The sequence below is a fragment of the Apodemus sylvaticus genome, chromosome 10, assembly GCF_947179515.1.
Source record: "Apodemus sylvaticus chromosome 10, mApoSyl1.1, whole genome shotgun sequence".
In the NCBI taxonomy this organism is placed as follows: Eukaryota; Metazoa; Chordata; class Mammalia; order Rodentia; family Muridae; genus Apodemus; species Apodemus sylvaticus.
This window is the reverse complement of record NC_067481.1, coordinates 92895504-92915064: the sequence shown is the minus strand read 5'-3', so window position 1 is coordinate 92915064 and position 19561 is coordinate 92895504. Positions and strand designations below refer to the sequence as shown.

The 19561-nt window shown below is 48.3% G+C and overlaps 2 protein-coding genes across 3 annotated transcripts in view; one reads left to right on the top strand and one right to left on the bottom strand.

Moving 5' to 3' along the window:
- Positions 1-4009: 4009 nt before the first annotated feature.
- Efcab9 (EF-hand calcium binding domain 9) lies at positions 4010-15259 on the bottom strand. Of its 2 annotated transcripts, none has more exons than XM_052196450.1 (4): positions 14923-15259; positions 5755-5903; positions 4896-5072; positions 4010-4374 (listed from the first exon to the last, which is right to left on the bottom strand). In XM_052196450.1, exons 1-4 carry the CDS (start codon positions 15014-15016, stop codon positions 4186-4188), a joined length of 609 nt encoding a protein of 202 aa, XP_052052410.1. In that variant the 5' UTR covers positions 15017-15259; the 3' UTR covers positions 4010-4185. The 2 variants fall into 2 exon arrangements, with proteins under 2 accessions (XP_052052410.1, XP_052052409.1); XM_052196449.1 differs by lacking the exon at positions 14923-15259 and adding an exon at positions 8814-8949.
- Positions 15260-15302: 43 nt separating this feature from the next.
- Stk10 (serine/threonine kinase 10) overlaps positions 15303-19561 on the top strand; it is a 91399-nt gene continuing 87140 nt past the window's right edge. Inside the window, exon 1 of the mRNA XM_052196448.1 lies at positions 15303-15572. Coding sequence (XP_052052408.1) covers positions 15417-15572 — 156 coding nt within the window. The 5' untranslated portion in view covers positions 15303-15416. The remainder of the gene's footprint in view (positions 15573-19561) is intronic.

Sequence of the window (19561 nt, the reverse complement as noted above, 5' to 3'; positions counted from 1 at the left end):
TCTTCATGGTGACAAGCCTCTGCTCCTATGCATGACCCATTCAAGTCCTGGGCCATCAATTGCAACTGAGGCTGCACCTTCACCAATGGCCTTCCGTGGCCTCTCACTGTGTCAAGAGCCTCAGCTGCTCTTCATGACCCCTTCATGCCTTCAAAACCAGTACCATCTGGGTGACTCTTACACAGTACTAAGTCCAGCCACAGCACAAAATACAACTGTGACTATCTCTGGAACACACTCTCTGTGCTCTCAGAAAACACTTCCAAGAAGATTTCTTCTCAATGATGCTGGTCTCTTCTTAATCACCGCTAATTTCTTAGCTCCAGCTAACCAGCATCAATAGTCCCAGTAACACAAAGGTTTGCTTTAGTGGTTCTGGTATCTTGTTAACTTACAGCTGATTCTTCAGCCCCAGCTAACCAAAACCACAGAATCTTCACAATCAAAACATGGCCACTTTAAAAGTCTTTAATCTTCCCTCTGAAATTTCACAAGCCAGGCCTCCATCTTCTGCACTGTTCGTAACATTGTCTTCCAAGCTCCTACAGAACTTTCCACAGCTTTTCTAGCTCAAAGTTCCAAAGTCCTTCCACAATCCTCCCCAAAACATGGTCAGGTTGTCACAGGAATACCCCACTACACTGGTACCAATTTGTCTTAGTCAGGGTTTCTACTCCTGCACAAACATCATGACCAAGAAGCAAGTTGGGGAGGAAAGGGTTTATTGAGCTTACACTTCCACGTTGCAGTTCATCACTAAAGGAAGTCAGGACTGGAACTCAAGTAGGTCAGGAAGCAGGAGCTGATGCAGAGGCCATGGAGGGATGTTTCTTACTGGCTTGCTTCCCCTGGCTTGCTCAGCCTGCTCTCTTATAGAACCCAAGACTACCAGCCCAAAGGTGGAACCACCCACAAGGGGCCCTCACCACTTGATCACTAATTGAGAAAATGCCCTACAGCTGGATCTCATGGAGGCACTTCCCCAACTGAAGCTCCTTTCTCTGTGATAACTCCAGCCTGTGTCAAGTTGACACACAAAACTAGCCAGTACACCTTCTCATTGTGGTTACATGGCAAGCATCCACTGCCAATTGAATTAATGTTGTTCACAAACTTGCTAGCCTAGTCCCCTGTTTGTTACTGAGGCTTTACAATAGCTGGGTTTCATGATCCCTAGTTTGACTTGCAGATAAGGGTCTTGGATGAGCTGTATCTTCATACATTGGTGGCCTGACCAGGTTTGATTATGGTATTGAGTATCAGGTCAGTGATATTGGGGACCCTCAAAGTCTCTGGTTGTCTTGAGGTCAATTAGAATGTTATAAGTGTTACATCCTAGGTAAAATATTGAGGAAGGCCTAGGAGCTGGAGACATGGCTCAGCAGTGACTGCTCTTCTGGGGGCCCTGAGTTCAATTCCCAGCAACCACATGGTGGCTCACAATCATCCCATGCCTTCTTCTGTTGGGTCTGAAGACAGCTACAGTGTACTCATATACATAAAATAAATCTTTTTTAAAAAATATATGAAGGCCTAGGTAACTGTTACCTAGATAGCCTGCTATTATAAGGAAACTTTCTAATGTCAAAAATGATTACATATTTGATTATGTTCTGTGCCCTTGAAAACCAATCACAATAGAAGTCAGTGGAACTGTTGTATATAGTTAACCACAATAAGGTCGGACCTAAACTACCCAACAGCACTTCCTGTTCCTGTGTATAAGTTTTTATGGTATTTGCCTTTGTAAGCTGCCCCTGAGATGAACCTCAACATAAGAGTGATACCTGCATCTATATAAAAATGAGACTTATAGCCAGGCGGTGGTGGCGCACGCCTGTAATCCCAGCACTCTGGGAGGCAGAGGCAGGTGGATTTCTGAGTTCAAGGCCAGCCTGGTCTACAAAGTGAGTTCCAGGACAGCCAGGGCTATACAGAGAAACCGTGTCTTGGAAAAAAATACAACAACAACAACAACAAAACAAAACAAAAAAACCAAAAAAAAAAAATGAGACTTATTTTGAGTAGGGGGTCTAGTAAAGTTTAAGCAGGGGACAAGGAAAGTCCCCTGCTGCAGCTGAATACCCCAACCAGTGGAAACATGATAAATGTACAGCAAACATGTTCTAAGGAAATGCCCTATCCCCTTGTGGATTTGGGGCTTAAAAACCCTGTAGGATCTTAACTCAGGTTCAGTTCCTGAATCCTTACCATGGCTCTGGTTGACCAGTGTTGGGGTGTCTGCTCACTAAACTGTCCCTGTCTGGCTGAGATTGGTGTTTGGGTTGTTTGTGAAGCCAATTCCTAACCCCCACCCCCCAACAATGAGTTACCTATGCTTCTTTGACTTTCAGCCATGTTCCTCAGACACTTGGAGTGAGAGCTACAGAAATTAACACTAACCAGGGCATTTCTGGCCAATTGAATTTGCTCACTTAAAATGTAGAGAGAAATCTGGCTTGGTGGAACATGCCTGATCCCAGCATCTAACATACAGGCCCTGAGGCAGGTAGAGCACAGGTTGGAGGCTAGCCTGGGCTACTTAGTGGGACCCTGTGTTGACAAAATAACCTCCTCAAATGCACAACCTGCCAAAAGTCCAGTGCACTCAGACCCAGGCTACGCGTGCAGTCAGCTTTAACTGACCTCCAGTCTGAAGCCCAATCCTAACCTGTGAGACGCGTGTTTGGATAAGTTTCTTAATTTCTCTGGACCTCAGATTCACCCCCACCCCTTTTTAAATTTATTCATTTTATTTATATGAGTACATTGTAGCTGTCTTCAAACATGCCAGGAGACATCAGATCCTATTATAGATGGTTGTGAACCATCATGTGGTTGCTGGGAATTGAACTCAAGACCTCTGGAAGAGCAGTCAGTGCTCTTAACTGCCTAGCCAACCCCTCCCTCAGTTTTCTCTTTCATAAAGAAAATAGCTCCACCTAGTTGGCAGGGTTACAAGCAAAAGTCGAGTGTCTAAGTCACTGCCTTAGCTGCACCAAGCAGATGGCTGTCACATTGCTGTTGTGGGGGAGCCACATGGGAGGACTGCTGAAGATTTAAGCCAGTAGAAGATCTTCATGGGCTTGCCTGCAGACGACTACATCAAGTGTTGGGACCCTGGCGTAGCATAGGGCCTTTCTCAGGGAAAGCTTTTAAAAGCAAAAACCATGTAGATGAGGCTGTCTTCATACTCAAAAAAGGCCTGCCTACCTCCACCTCCCAAGTGCTGGGATTAAAGGTGTGCATCCCCCCCAATGCCAGGCTTATGAAAAGTTAACATGGAACCAGGGCACAGGATACTGTACCCTAGTAAGTTGGATTCTGTGTTTCCCATGGAATATATCAGGCTCTGAGGAGCACACAGCCTGAGCTGGAACAGTGACCTGCTCCTACAGTCCCACTTAACCCATGCTGTTGGAGATCAGTCAGGGCTGCAGTCTCAAACATAGTTTCAAAGAAGAAAGAGAAACAGCTGCTGTTTCCTTTAAAGTCAACCTGACTTGTCACCATTGGCCAACTGGAGTCTTTGGCATCCGGGTAGGCTTAGCCTAGAAAGGATCCCAAGAACATTGGGCCATTGGCAAAGCGTCTCTGAGCACAGCCTGCTAAAAAGCAGAAAACGGCCTGGTGAGCAGAATAGCTGCTTGGGCCTGAAGACATAGCTCAGACATAGACACCCACTCGGTAGCTGGGCATGAAAGAACACACCCTGTAATTCCAGCACTTGGGAGTTGGAGGCAAGAGGATCAGGAGCTCAAGGTGACCTTCAACCATATGGTAAGTTTGGAGCAAGCCTGGGCTACGTGAGACCCACTCAAAAAAAATTAAAATTAAAAAAAAAATACTGACTTTGGCCTGTCAGTAGTGGCGCAAAGGCGAATTTCTGAGTTTGAGGCCAGCCTGGTCTACAGAGTGAGTTCCAGGACAGCCAGGGCTATGCAGAGAAACCCTGTCTCGAAAAACCAAAAAAAAAAAAAACAAAAACAAAAACAAAAAAAAACCTGACTTTGAATGGAATACACGTTTAATCCTAGCACTCAGGAGGAGAACCTCTGTGAGTCTGAGGCCAGCCTGATCCCAAGTCAATGAATAAATGAGTCAGACAAAAAGACAGGCATGCACTTCAATGCTCTACTTCACCTGTGGTCATGTTAATTTTAATTTGTGATGCTCACATCTGTGTCACAGGAGACTCCTGTGGCTTATCATAGATGAATATAACTTCTTGAGATGAAGATACTTCTCTTTATCTTTCCCTTTTTCTTTTTCTCTCTCTTTCGCTGCCTGTCTGTCTCTCCTCCTTTTCTTTCTGTCTATGGATTTGTCAGTGCAGAAGATGGTGTACAGCTTAAATTCCTTGTAATTAAGCAGCTGTTATTGGGTGGGGGAGAAAAATATTACAAAGTTTAGTAAGGTGGTAATGGATGCTTGCAACCATAGAGGTATAGGAATCGTGGCGGTCACAGGCTGTATGGGCCCAGGAATAGTCAGGTCTATCACAGACCATGGGAGCAGCGTCCCTTTGTCAGGTTTCTGTATCAGCTAATGCTGTGGTCGCCTGCTTCCCTTTACAAAGACATGAGTCACCATTCTCCCAGAGCCTTTTCAGGATTTTTCTCACTTGGTTCTAGCATAGAATTTCTTCCTTTTCTGTTTATTCACATCTATAAACAGTTCACTGGCCACCATGTTATCACCACGTCAGGCTACCTCCTCAAAGCCTCTCTAGTGGTGTGTCCACACTGCATGATAGGGAACTTAGCCAAGCCTTTCTCTGCCAGCCAGGCAGGGCCTGTTGGTCTCTGGTCTTTTCCCAGTCCCAGCCTGTTAGCCAGGATCATCCATCTTTCCCACTGCTGGTGCAGGCCCCCAGTTCCCAAATCTCCACTTACTCGGTCACCTGAGATGTCAAAGTCTTGGAAAAGGTCTCGGAGTTCCTGCCTTTTAATATTGAAGAGAAATCTGTAGTTTTCGAAATTGGCCGCACCAATATTCAGCTCCCCATCCAAATCAAGCAGGTCAAAAACTGGCCGGGAATGGCGGTACATAAAGTGATCTTCCAGACGGTTCTATTTTGAGAGAAATATGTGAGAACTTTGGTGCTACCTGTAAGATGTTACACCAAGGTTGGTATAGCCACAAGACATTTCCTAGAGGCTTGGAGCAAAAGGCAAACTCACAAACCTGGGGGAAAGGTCTGTGTGAAGAGAGACAAGGCCCAAGAGAAACCTGAAAGTGCTCAATTATCCTTAATTAACAACCCAAGCTGCCACCATGCATCGACCATCTCTGGAAGCCTTGACCTCGGTACTTGGGAAAGGATCCCTGTGCTCAAGCTAGTGCCTCTTGGCAAGGTGAGACGCAGAGAGCACACCTCTTTCAGCCTCTGCAGAAAAGTCTCTGAGCCAAAGGACCAGGGCAGGAGTGAGAGAGGGACTTGGGAATGCTCTGAAGCCTGTTGGAGGACAGGCAGTCCGAGAAAGGTGGGCAGGGGCAACGTTTTCCTTATAAGGTGAGACAGGATGGGAGGGCTGAAGATAGGCAGCCCTGCAGAGAGAAGCCGGGAAGGAGCTGGAGTGTCCAGACTGATGCTTGGCAGGAACCAAAACTGAATTTCCCATTTCACGTTCCTTCCACCCATCTGTAGTGGTGAGAAGCCATCCCACTGTGCTTTCCCTCAGCATCTTCTTTATCAGGGGAGCCAGCAGCCCAGGTCCCTCTCTCCTGCCTCAGGCCAGCCCTGGTACTTGCCTGATGTGCCAGTATTATGCAAACCAACACATAGAACTGGTCAAAACCAATCTCTCCTACAGCCGTCCAGTCCAGGAGGTCAAATATCATCTTGATCTGTGTCCTGGTCAGATTAGTCACGTGGTGGAGGAAATGAAAGAACAGCACATCTGGGGGAGGAGAGGAGAACAAGATGGAATTGCTTTAGAACTGTCCCAAAATACTAAAGCGGGAGCCACGGAAGATGGCCGACTTGCTGGGAGTGACAGAGTACAGCACCTTGTTGATGAGTGACACAGTACTCTGCTAGAGGAGAGAAGGCTTCATTCACTCTTATCTGCTAAAGATGTTGATAAGTGGGCCAGAGAGATGGCCCTGCCAGGAAAGACACTTGTCATGCCAGTCTGGAGACCAGAGTTTGATGCCCAGAACTTACATAAAAGTTTAAAGCAGAGAACAAAGTCCCCAAAGTTGTCCAGTGACCTTCCCATGCGCACACGTGCCCACACACATCCTGCACATCCAGACACGACACAGAATGAGTTTTTAAAGATGCTAATGTTTATCTCAGCCTTTCCCCCCATGATTCTTTTAATCAGAATAGGAAAGTCTGAAAACATGAGAAATGCTCTATGAGTCCCTAGAGTTTTCGTGCTTACTCAGAGCAAAGGCTTCTGAATGTGGAGGGAGGGAGCCTTCCTGTGCTTTAAGCACTTTTTTCCTTCTAGCATATATATATATATATATATATATATATATATGTATGTATATATATATTCTAGCAACTGTGTGTATGTATATATATATATGATATATAGTTATTTTTTGGTTTTTCTTTTTTTTTTTTTTAGATGTATTTATTATGAGTACACTGTAGCTGTCTTCAGACACTCCAGAAGAGGGCATCAGATCTCATTACAGATGGTTATGAGCCACCATGTGGTTGCTGGAATTTGAACTCATGACCTCGGGAAGAGTAGTCAGTGCTCTTAAATGCTGAGCCATCTCTCCAGCCCCCTTTCTTTTCTTTCTTTCTTTCTTTCTTTCTTTCTTTCTTTCTTTCTTTCTTTCTTTCTTTCTTTCTTTCTTTCTTTCTTTTCTTTCTTTCTTTCTCTCTCTTTTCTCTCTCTCTCTTTCTCTCTCTCTCTCTCTCTCTCTCTCTCTCTCTCTCTTTCTTTCTTTTTTTGAGACAGGGTTTCTCTGTGTAGTCTGGTTGTTCTGGAACTTACTCTATAGACCAAAATGGCCTTGAACTCAAAGATCCACTTGTGTCTGCCTCGTGAGTGCTGGGATTAAAGTCGTGTGCCACCACTGCCTGACTTTGGGATTTTCAAATGTGATTTTCTGTGTGGTTTCTCCTCTCTCCTTTAGTTTAGTTTTGTTTTGTTGTTGATACAGAGTCTTATTGACAGCCTGGAGCTCACTAGGTGAAGACTCAGCTGGCCTCAAACATGCTGCCATCCCAATGTCCCCTCGCCTCTTCATTACCAAAATTATCTGGAGACTGGGTGAGTGTGGCCACAGTGTCCTGTGTGGCCCACAGTGTCCTGTGTGGCCCACCAGGTGTGAACACTCAGAGTAACATACTGTGTACACACAGGGCTGGCAGGGTGCTCCTGGAGACGCGCCCTGGGGACCTTGTAGCTATGGGATCAGTGGTGTTTTTCAGTAAGATGACTCTTGTCACCCAAATCCCCAAGGCCTGAAGCTGCTCTCCCAGGAAGCAAAACGTAAAGCTGTGCCGTGTCTCCCTCTCAGGTCACTGTCCCTACCCTGGGTGATCAGACAGCAGGTGTGGACCTCCTGGATCTTGTGTCATCAGGGAATTATGTGGTTACTAGGGAGATGAGACTCTGTTCCACAAATGCCCTAAGGGGACGGTGTGGATCAGCTTTCTGAGGGACAGCTTGGTGCCTGAAGCTGCCCTCTCTGGGCCAGGAAAGAGTAGTCTCCCATCTCATGCCCAATCCAACACACAGAGGAAAGCAGACTGAACACTGTGAGGAAAAGATGTCTTCCATTCAATGTTTCTTCCATTCTTTTCAGTGCTGGGGCCTGGGCCAAAGTTGTCTACTGCTGAGCTACAGCCCCTCCCTTGTTACTGACTGAATGGACTCAAAAATCTTTACAGAGGGTTTGGGTATGGTGGCACACACCTTTAGCCTTAGCATTTATGAGGCAGAGGCAGAGGCAGAGGCAGAGGCAGAGGCAGAGGCAGAGGCAGAGGCAGATGTATCTCTGAGAGTTCCAAGATAGGCAGAGCTATATAGTGAGACCTCTCTCTCTCTCTCTCTCTCTTACACACACACACACACACACACACACACACACACACACAATCTCCCAGGTGCTCTTTGTTCTTTCTTCATTGTGACACTTTCCTCTGTGAGGTGACAGTGATGGTTGAATTGGTCTAGAAATCTTATCTAAACCAAGGCTCAGAAAGAACCCAGGGTGTTTACGCCTGCCCTTCTGTTAGCATATGGACTCAGTTACGGAGCTGATGGGCAGGCAATATTTTTGGCAACTCCTAAATAGCACAGATGAATCTGATTAAAATCAGTGGCTCTCAAAAAACAAACAAACAAAACAAAATGACATGAATGTGGGAGAGAACTCACGAGGAGGAGGGGGATCACAGGTGGGAGAGACACGAGTGTAGGAGAAGAAATTGGGCCTCAAGGAGAAGATGACATGCTCACTGAATCACCAAGGAACTGTGGGTAGAGCCCAGCCTGCCCCCACAGCCTGGGGTGTCATCCTCTGCACTGAACTGTATCGGTCTCCTTCCGCAGTTTCTCTGAGCTTCTCTCACAAGATGAAATAAAAGTTAAGGAGATGGCGGGTGGTGGTGGCGTACACCTGTAATCCCAGCACTCTGGGAGGCAGGGGCAGGCAGATTTCTGAGTTCGAGGCCAGCCTGGTCTACAGAGTGAGTTCCAGGACAGCCAGGGCTACACAGAGAAACCCTGTCTCGAAAAAACCAAATTCAAAAAAAAAAAAAAAGAGTTGAGATAGTTCTGGGCTCTGTGTGGGCTGGGTGGGTGGGCCGGGGGTGGGGGGATCAGGGGAGGGCTGACCATTCAAGGTGTTCCTGTGGTGCACATCCAGAAGATGAAAGTACTCCATCAAGGCCTTCACGTTTCTCACAGACAGCAAGCAGTAGATTTTGTCCATGTAAAGGTACCACAGAAAGGACCCCTGAGTCAGTTTCATGGCGGCAGCTTTCAGCCGGAGGCTTTGGCAGCCTGATACTGAATGGAGAATTCTGCCTCAGAACTAGAATGTTGGACAGGGTCCCCAAGGTAACCTGGCAGAACTCGAGGAGACAATAAGAGTGGATGAAATGGCTTGTCACAGCTTTCCAGCTTCATCGTGGGTTTTTTTTTTTTTCTGACTTCTTGTGACCTTTTTCTCTGCCCCTAAAGCAGCCATTCTAATCACAGGCTGCCACCACAGCAGCCTGGGGAGCCATGCTAGGAATGTACTCATTAGGAAGAAAAATGGAGACTCATGCAGGGAAAGAGCCTCAGACAAGTGTACTAATACAAAACCAAAGGGAAGAAATGCATGCTGATATAAATGTTAAAATTATATAATATCCACATATACAGCAGTATATTTGTTCTCTATGTTTGATTATATATGTATATATATAGAGAGATTGTCCCACTATCAATATCCTGACCCACCTGGAATGCACTATGTAGACCAGGCTGGCCTTGAACTCACAGAGACTCACTTGCCTCTGCCTCCCCAATGCTGGGACTAAAGACACATATATGCAACTATGCTTGACTCAAGAAGGAATTTTTTTTTTTTTAAGATTTTACTTCTTTTATTTATATGAGCACACTGTAGCTGTTTTCAGACACATCAGAAGAGGGCATCAGATTCCGTTAGAGATGATTGTGAGCCACCATGTGGTTGCTGGGAATTGAACTCAGGACCTCTGGAAGAGTATTCAGTGCTCTTTACCATTGAGCCATCTCTCCAGCCCCCAAGAGGAATTTTTAAAAGGCCAATGTGTAGTGAGGCAGAAGTCAGAGCAGGATACCTGCTTAACGCAATCACCAGGGTTCCCTCTTCTTTCTTTCTAGCTCAAGCTTCTTCCTGCATCCATCACTCAGGTCAACAGTGACCAGTTCAGACCAGTCCCTCCCTGCTCATGGACACTGATTCCATCCATCAGGGTCCCTGGGTCACTTGGAAGCAAGTTCAAAACAAAACAGCTTCTGTGCAAATGTTTGAGTGCATATTCTAAAAAGCACGAGTCTTCACCATTATCACACCACACTAAGACCACATGTCAGCGTTCAGTTTCCATAATTGTTCCTGACAATTCTGAAGAGCACTGGCATGGCAGAATATGCCTTTAGTCCCAGCACTCCGGAGGCAGAGGCAGGAGGATCTCTGTGAATTCAAGGACAACCTAGTCTACAAATTGAGTTCCAGGGGATACACAGAGAATCCCTGTTCTTGAAAAAAGAAAAAAAAAGAAGAAAGAGAGAGAGAGACACCTAAAGAGCTGACTGACGACTTCAGTCAGAAACCCAGATCTGTGCATCATTTATTATACCTCATAAACCATTTCATGTTTCAAGCTTGTACGTTTCTTCTTCTTATAATTTGTGTTTTAAAACTTTATTGGTTATGGTGTGAATGTGTATATACACAGGTGTGTGCACCGTGGCTGTGGGCCTTCTCCAGCTCACAACACTTTTTTTAAATATGGTTATCTGTCTGTATGCATACACATACACATATGTGTGCACATAGATGCACACGCATATACTGTGGACACATATGTGTGTGCACACACACTGTTCTATCTAACCTTATAAACCATGGGGACTCTCCGATGTTATTACTGATTGGTTAAAACACCAGACAACACCCTGGACTCATGACTCATGTGTGTCAAGGGCGAAGTCTTGTGAGACAGATCCCTGGACCTTGGGGTCAAAATTCCCATATATTTAGTAAAATCATGGGGTTTTTTGTTTGTTTGTGTGTTATTGGTTTACTGAATCTGTTGGTTCTTGAGACAGGGTCTTCTTTGTCTCAGGCTGCCTAGAGCTCGCTGTGTGGTCCAGACTTTGCTTCCTGGGTACTGGGATTACAGGTGAGCCCGTCATGACTGCTGGTTAGCTTGTATGCGGATAGGAGTGTTCTTAAGGGAACACAGACCCAAAGAGATTGATGCATTTGCGTGACGTTTAGGCTTGGTGAAGAATGGAAACTTGTTTGTAGGAAATCGTGACGGGAGGCCAGAAAAGGTGGAGTCATGGTTGTAAGGGGTCCGGTCAGTCGTGTCTCAGCATCAGCCTTCACCATCGCTCAGGGACAGGAAGGGGACCCACTGAATGAAGAGCAACCAAGTGATGTAGTATTCTGAGGTCAGATGTCCTGAACTCCGTCATTTCCGTGCATCTGCCTTATTCATAATAACCAGATAGATAGAACCCAACCCCAGCTGTCTGCCCCTCAATGGTCGATGGACAATGTATTAATGACTGCAGGATATCCATACAGTAGAATACGAGTGAGCCACGGATACACGCAACATGATGAATATCAGAAACGCCCTGAGTTAAAAGAAGCTAAACCCAAGCCACTGTGCGGTTCGTACGAGTGAGGGTCTGGCTTTAATCTCCAGCGCTGGAAAGATAAATTTGAAAGGAGCAGGAATGGGAATTGCCTGAAGAGGAGGCCATGGAGACGTTCTCTACCCTGACTGTGGGATGACCCTGGCCTGGCAAAACTCCTTAACAGTGAACCCTAAAGGAGAGCATTCCTTCTGATAGAAATGAAACCTCAAAGAACTTGATTCTTGTTCTTTTGAGACAAGGTTTCACTTTGTAACTCTGGCTGGTCAAGAAGTTGATAGATAGGGCAGGTTGGCCTTGAACTCACAGAGCCACTCGCCTCTGGTTCCTGGATGCTGGCATCAAAGACGTGCCCCACCATTCCTGCCCCAAGTTGACTTTTTTCCCTTTAAATGTTATCGATGGTTTTGCCTGCATGTATTTCTGTGCTCTACCCTCATGAAGTGCCTGGGAAGGTCAGAGGAAGGTGTCAGGTCACATGACACTGGAGTGACAGACTTGTACTGCCACCTGGGTGCTGGGAATTAAATCTTCCTCCGGAAAAGCAACCATTGAGAACCCAGTACTCCAGCACCTTAAGGTGATTTTTCTTTTCCTTTTTCTTTCTTTCTTTCTTTTTTTTTTTTCATTTTAATGATTCACGATTTCTCTGTGTAGCCTTAGCTGGCCAGGAACTAACTCGTAGACCAGGCTGGCTTCAAACTTGGAGATCCACCAGCTGGGATTAAAGGTGAGTCCCACCACCGTCCAGCTAAATTGGAAAAAAAATTTTTTTTTAAGTTAAAAAATTTGGCTCACATTGGAGGGTGTAATTCCTTTACAGAGCATATTTCCTATGTACAAAGACCTGCGTTCAACCCTCAGTAGCAGGGACATACTACACTCATATGAAGATAAAAGCAGCCCAGATCATATCAATATTACACATACTTGCTTGTTTGGCGGAAGACACCATGGGGAAAGTTAACAGATGGATGAAAGGTTGGCAGAAAGCATTTTGAATATCTAAACACAAGATAATATGTTTTAAAAGTGAGATGGCACAGCAGAGCATGGAGGACTGAGTTAATAATTCTGAGTTACTCCTCAGGACCCACATGGTGGGAGGAGAAAACCAATGCCTGCAAGTGGTCCTCAGAGAGAGAGGGGGAGAGAGAGAGAGAGAGGAAGAGAGAGAGGGGGGAGGGAGAGAGAGGAGGAGAGAGAGAGGGAGAGAGGGAGAGAGAGGGAGAGAGAGAGAGAGGGGGGGAGGGAAGGGGAGAGAGAGGGAGAGCGAGTGAGCGAGAGAGAGAGAGAGAGAGAGAGAGAGAGAGAGAGAGAGAGAGAGAGAGAGGGAGAGAGAGAGGGGGGGCATGTACATCCTAGACTAAAAGAAGACAGTAAATCTATTGGGTTTTTTGTTTTTTTGTTTTTTGAGATAGGGTTTCTCTGTGTAGCCCTGGCTGTCCTAGAACTCACTCTGTAGACCAGGCTGGCCTCGAACTCAGAAATCTGTCTGCTTCTGCCTTCCAAGTGCTGGGACTAAAGGCATGCGCCACCACTGCCACCTGGCTTTTTTTTGTTTCTATATTCTTTGTTTACATTCCAAATGATTACCCCTTTCCCAGTTCCTCCCTCCCCATATGTCCCATAAGCCTTCTACCCACCCGGCTTTTATTTTATCTTATTTTATTTATTTATTTATTTATTTATTTTTGTTTTTTGTTTTTTTTTCGAAACAGGGTTTCTCTGTATAGCCCTGGCTGTCCTGGAACTCACTCCGTAGACCAGGCTGGCCTCGAACTCAGAAATCCACCTGCCTCTGCCTCCCAAGTACTGGGACTAAAGGTGTGTGTGTGCCTCCACCGCCCAGCCTATTGTTTTTTTTTTTTTTTTTTAAATGGGCAAGGAAAGAACAAAATGATAAGAAGATGCTGTAGGCCCCAATTTGACCTTTAATTCCCAGCATTAGGGAGGCAGAGGCAGGAGTAGTTCTGTGAGGCCAGCCTCAAGTAACAGGATAGCAAGGACTAACACAGAGCAACCCTGTCTCAAAGAAAACAGTCCCCGCCCCCTCACTTCCAGACCAAATCCAAAAAAACGTAAAAATGGCAGAGGACAGGGGCCAGCAGCTCAAAGAAACGGAAAGGCTGTAATAAAAGCGTGCAAACTCAGACTCACTCATTGAGAGAAACACATCAAAAGCACTATTTATCGAATTTACTAATTTCTATTTTAAGTTGTCCCAGAAAGTCAGATGGAGGAAGGGCGCAGCCCTTCAATCACCACATCAGTGTGAGGCCCTGTAGCCAGAGACACACAGTTGAGGAAAGAAACCCTGATTTAACTTAAGTCTCAAAGCAGCTTTGGTTCTGTTGAGCCTCCTTTTACTGACTGCAGTGTGGTTTTGCTTCGTAAGTTACATCCTCCCCAAACACCTCACTAAACAAAAGTCACTCGTGATTTGGGGCACGTTTCCGGATTTGTGGAACTGTCCCTGTAGTTCTCCCCCCACGCCCCCCACCCCACCCCCACCCCACCCGCCACCCGGCATTTTCATCACCCCAGTGAGATCCCTCATCGCTCTTTCCAGTCAGGCCCCTGTGTCTGGGAGCAGGAGCCAACCCTTAACAGGCTCTCCACAGTGTTGCCTTTTCTGGACCGGTTTTAAAAATGCAGTCAGACCTCGTGCGGTCTTTGGGTCTGGCTTCTTTCATGTAACATGACATTTTTTAACGGACCTTTCCGTTTTTATCCATACTTTGTTTCTTCTGGAGCTCCTGGGAATGGTTAGCGCATTCTGACCCTCTGTTCACCCGGACAGAGGTCCCGCTCAAATCGAGTGACAGATGTCCACTCTGGCTCGTCCACAGGGTGACTCAATGTGAACGGTTTTGCACGGCATTTCCTTCTTTTAATTATAAAATTTCCCCGCACTCATTCAGTGGAGGGAACAATTGGAACTGGAGCAACCTTTATTCGGGGCGTCCCCGCGCACACACCCCTCTCCGCGCATTGCGTTCACTCTCCAGCCGGCTTTCCGAGTGGGGAACAGCACTTGGCGCTTGCGCGCTGCTCAAGGGGTATTTTCGGACAGAGTCCGGAGGAAGGGGAGCGATAATTTAAAGGCTTTCTCGAGTTAAGGGTGCCCGAGTGTGAGACCCTCTTGTTCAGGACGGGAGGGTCTCGTCATAGACGCTGCAGCTAACCAGTCCCCAGCACAGTCCCTAGAACCCACGGTCTGATACCAGGGAAAACTGTGCAATATGCAGGACGCCCTCAGCCAAGGAGGAGGGATGAGGGTCTCTCCATCAGGATATAGAGGACCATCCTTGAGATGACTCCGGTTTTATCTCTAATGGGGCTTTTTAAATTCGCAAAATAACTAAAAGGTTTTACTTAATAAGGAATATATTTACTAACCTACCATGAAGCCTAATAGGTCCTAAAGAGACTCTTGTTTCTTGTCCAGAGTCCTGGCAGTTTGTGGCTGGCGGGGGCGGGGAAAACCCGGATTATGGGGCGCGTAGCAGCGGGGCTCTGCTTTCTGCGCCGCTCAGAGGCAGCACGAGACCAGCATAGGAAGTGTGGCGATGGTTACCTGGGACCCCGTGAACTTTGGGGCAGAGGCGCGGGGTGAGCCCCGGGGCGAGGGGTGCGGGCGTCTCGTGCGGGAAGCACCTCTGCGGGTGCATTCCGTGCGCTGATGCATCAGCTCAGCACCGACGGCGGTTGCGAGACACTGGCCGAACCCTGGAGGTTTAGGGTTCCGGGAGGCGCAGCCGGCCCAGGGGCCCGGCCACCGGGCGGACTACAGTCTCCAGAGTGCCCCGCGGCGCGGGCGGAGCCCCGAGCTCCCGCAGCCAATTGAGGGGTCTCGGGGCGCCGCGGAGCAGGTGGAGCCGGCGGGGACAGGCGCGCGCGCGGGTGCCGGGCGTCCTGCGGGCGGGCCCAGGAGGGGGCGGGGCGGGGCGGGGCGGGCTGGCCGCGGTTCCGGCAGCTCCCTGCGGCCGCGGGCGCACTCGGCCGGTGCTGCGCTGCTGGGAGGGCGGCTCTCCGAAGCCGCGCGTCCTGTCGTCGCGCCCCTGGTCCAGCATGGCTTTCGCCAATTTCCGCCGCATCTTGCGTTTATCCACTTTCGAGAAGAGAAAGTCCCGGGAATACGAGCACGTCCGCCGGGACCTGGACCCCAACGACGTATGGGAGATCGTGGGCGAGTTGGGAGACGGCGCCTTCGGTAAAGTCTACAAGGTGAGGGTCCCAATTGCTGAGCCCGCCAGGTCCTGCGAGCCCCTGACCCCCGCGCAGCTGCTTCTGAGCACTTCCTGTGTGCCCCGAACAGGGCACAAAGGGACGTTTGTAGGACCGAGGCATCCCTGGGGGCTATCCGAGGCATCCCCGGCATCACGGCGATAGGGACACATCTTTTCAAGAGGGACTATACCGATGTTGTGGAACTGTTCAGGCTCTGAGCTGTGCCTGGGATGGTTAGGAGTTGAAGACACTCCTGAAGATGAGCGTACGACCCATACTCGGGGAGGGCAGAGGGACCCCTGGAGTGACTGAGTGAGGACAGACTTGGGATTAGAAGGTTCAACGGACAGTGAGGCCAGGGTCCTGTGACTGCAGCTGCAGGGCACAGATTTGGCTTCTGGACGCCTGAGTCACCAGAGGTTCCGTCTGCAGTTACCTCTCCCCTGGAGGAAGACAGTCTGAGGAGGAGTGGGTGGGACGGAGATGATTCCATATAGACACGTGTGCAGACGGACAGCTCCTAGGGTTTGGTCCTCTGAGCCAATTCTGAGTGCCTGGGTTGTTGTTTAAAGTACCTAACTCATCTTGACTCCACCCTTTCTCATTTCCTCCAGGAAAAAGTCTTTCCTCCTCCCCCACCCCCACCCCCACCCCCTTTATGTAGCCTTCTTGCTTAGGCTGGTTTCCCAACTCAAGATCTGCTTGCCTCAGTCTCGGGAGTAGCTTGAACTCTCTAGGCTTGGCCACTACAGCCTGGCACCCCCTCCTTTATTGGGAGACTCCCACAGTCAGCTGCCTTAGCAGCTCTCCTAAGCCACATGTCACTGCCTTGGGGCTTCTGTAGTTGAAGGCCTCACTGACCCTTTTGGGATGTTGGACCCCAGAAAGGGCTTTTCCAGCTCCCCAAGTTGGGGCTTGCTCACATTGACTTGGTGTGCTGGAGCTGGTCTGCTTCTCGACCCAGAAGTGTGTGCTCTCTGGGAGAGATGCGGTAGCATCCCTGGGAAGCTTGGCTGGGCGTGGTGGTGCACACCTTCAATCCGAGCAGAGGCAGGCAGATCTGAGTCTGAGGCTAGCCTGGTCTACAGAGTGAGTTCCGGGACAGCCAGGGCTACACAGAGAAACCCTGTCTTGGGATAACAAAAAAACAAAAGCAAAAAACAGAAAAACAAAACAAACAGAAAGAAGCTAAGACCCAGGCCCCAGTCAGTACTCAGATTATAGTGCTCCAGCTGCTTGGAGCAGTGGTAGTGTGGAGGCCAGTCAGACCCTTGGAGACCTTGGTCTCTGAGTTGCACTTCCTGTGGGAGGGCTGAGGAACCCCTGCTAGGGCGAAGTTCTTCGTTGGGAGAGTCAAGCAGAGGTCGCCTGGCATCCAATTGAATGGAGCACTTTGACTGAGGGGTTTGCCAGTGTCTGAGGGCTACTTGGCCAGTCCACTCTCTCCCCTGTCCTCCAAGCCTTGCTCCTCTGCCTCGTTCTTCCAGCAATGTCAGGAAATGGTCCCCAGCCTCTCAGCTCTCTCTGATGCTGCTGCTTGCTCCGGCAGAAGCGCCCTGCCCACTGTGAGCTGAGGCCCCGGCCTGACTGGCCGCCGTCTCTAATGTTCAGCTGTTTTTCCAAGCATGCCCTTGGCTCTCCATGTTTTTTTTTTCTCTGTTAGGAACTTTGAGTCACCTTCTTGTGTACCTACTATGTGATGTTCTCAATTATTACTTCAGATCCTTCTCCATTGTTTGCAAGTTTCCTGTAAAGTGTCCTGCTAGGCCGAGTTTGCCCTTCGTTCCCAAGTGTTCTGGCTTTCTATGGTTCATTTTTATTTAAACTTGAGTGCAGAACTTTGCTTTCTAAAGGGCAAGAGTCTCCGCTGACCTTTCTGCTTGCTGGGTAAAGCTCTCTTCTCAGGCAGTTCCAAGGAAGGGGGCTCTCCAGTCACCCACTATTTTGTTGGTTCCCATTCTCCAAAGGCATATAGACCCCTTCGAAGAGTCGCCCTAGTTCCCAAAGCTGGGAGATGGCTCTGAGGCAAGACAAGGGAAAGGGAGACCTCGGGAGTCACATGACAGCTGGTGCTCTTGGGCGGTTTGTCAGGGTTGGTGATGAACGGGTCGGTTGCACGGATCGAGATGGCCCCCTGAGATGATGGAGGAGCAGAGACCCCTCCGGCGCGCAGTGCTGTGCCCTGCATGCTCTCATTCCTCGAGTGTTCGTGGTGACGCTCACATCACGTGTATAGAAATGCACTAAGGCGGCTTGGGGCGCAGGAGGCTTGAGGAGGATGGCAGGTGACTCTCCCTGTTGTGTAACTACTAGGAGATGCTCTCTAGTGCTATTTTAGAAAACATTTGAGCATTTTAAAATCTCTCACAGAGCATCCTTCTAAAGACAGAGCTCATCTGTCTTTAGTTTGCGCCCTCTCTCTCTCTCTCTCTCTCTCTCTCTCTCTCTCTCTCTCTCTCTCTCGGTTTTTCGAGACAGAGTTTCTCTGTGTAGCCCTGGCTGTCTTAGAACTCTCTCTGGCGCCAGGCAGTGGTGGCACACGCCTGTAATCCCAGCACTCTGGGAGGCAGAGGCAGGCAGATTTCTGAGTTCGAGGCCAGCCTGGTCTACAGAGTGAGCTCCAGGACAGCCAGCCAGGGCTATACAGAGAAACCCTGTCTCCACAAAACCCAATCCAAAAAAACAAAACAAAACAAAACACCAAAAAAAAACCAAACAAACAAAAAAAAAACAAACCAAAACCGAAAACTCTCTCTGTAGACCAGGTGTAGACCAGGCTGGCCTCGAACTCACAAAATCTGCCTGTCTCTGCCTTCCAAGTGCTGGGATTAAAGGCACCCGCCACCACCAGCTTGCACTCTCTCTTGATTAAGTATCTTTTCATTTCGTGCTTAAGGGTTTTGTTTTGCTTGTTTTGCTTTGTTTTTTGTGGAGACAGGATTTTCTGTGCAGCCCTGGCTGTTCTGGAACTCACTCTGTAGAGGAGGCTGACCTTGAACTAACTCAGAGATCTGCCTGCTTTTCCCTCCAGAGTGCTGGGATTAAAGGCGTGTGCCACCACCCCCTGACAAGTTTTATTTTGTTTTTGTTTTTGTTTGTATTTGTGTGACCATACGTGTGCAGGTACCCATGCACCTTGTGCACATGTGTGTAAAGGGTAGAGGTTGACACTGGGATTCTTCCCGAATCACTCTCTTCACAGTGTTTTTTGAGACTGGGTTTTTGCTGAGGCTGGAGTTCACAGATCACGCTAACTACTTGAGAGTCCCAAGGGTCTTCCTGCCTCTGCCTCCCCGACTTCAGGGTGACAGGCTTTGTACGGCCATGCCTGGGATTGGGATCTGAACTCAGGCTTTCTCTTTATGAGGCAAGCTCTTATCAATGGAGTCATCTTCCCAGCTATTAATTATGTGGTGTTTTGTTCTCCATGGCCCTGGAAACAATAGGTTAATGCTATGCATATGTGACCTATGCCTAAACATACTGTGGAGCCCAGTCAGCTAGGACTGTGTAAGAACATGCTCTGCCCCCTGTAATGACAGAATCGCCTGATGATGCGTTTGTCAGATGCGTCCCCATTGTTGAGTGACATGTGCCTGTGTTGTCACCTTGACCTTAGCATGTGTGATGCCGTTCTAACTGAAGTTCGTCCCTGTAGTCCTTGGCCCCTGTTGGAGGATTCCCATAGACCATTTTCTTTTTTAAACTAAGACCTCTCAAATCAAAGGCCATGACCTCTGTCTACTGTCTGGTTCATTGGCCTGGATTTTCTGTGTAGTCTTGGTTGTCCTGGGACTCTGTAGAGGGGGCTGGCCTCAAACTCAGATACTTGCCTGCCTCTGCCTCCTGAGTGCTGGGATCAGAGGTGTGCGCCTTGCCACCCAGCACCCTACCACCACCACCACATCCTCCCCCCGCCCCTCGCCTTTCTGACAAGTCTTTGTCTGTCTGACTCTGCCTGGAGAGAAGGGGACCAATTTAGTCCT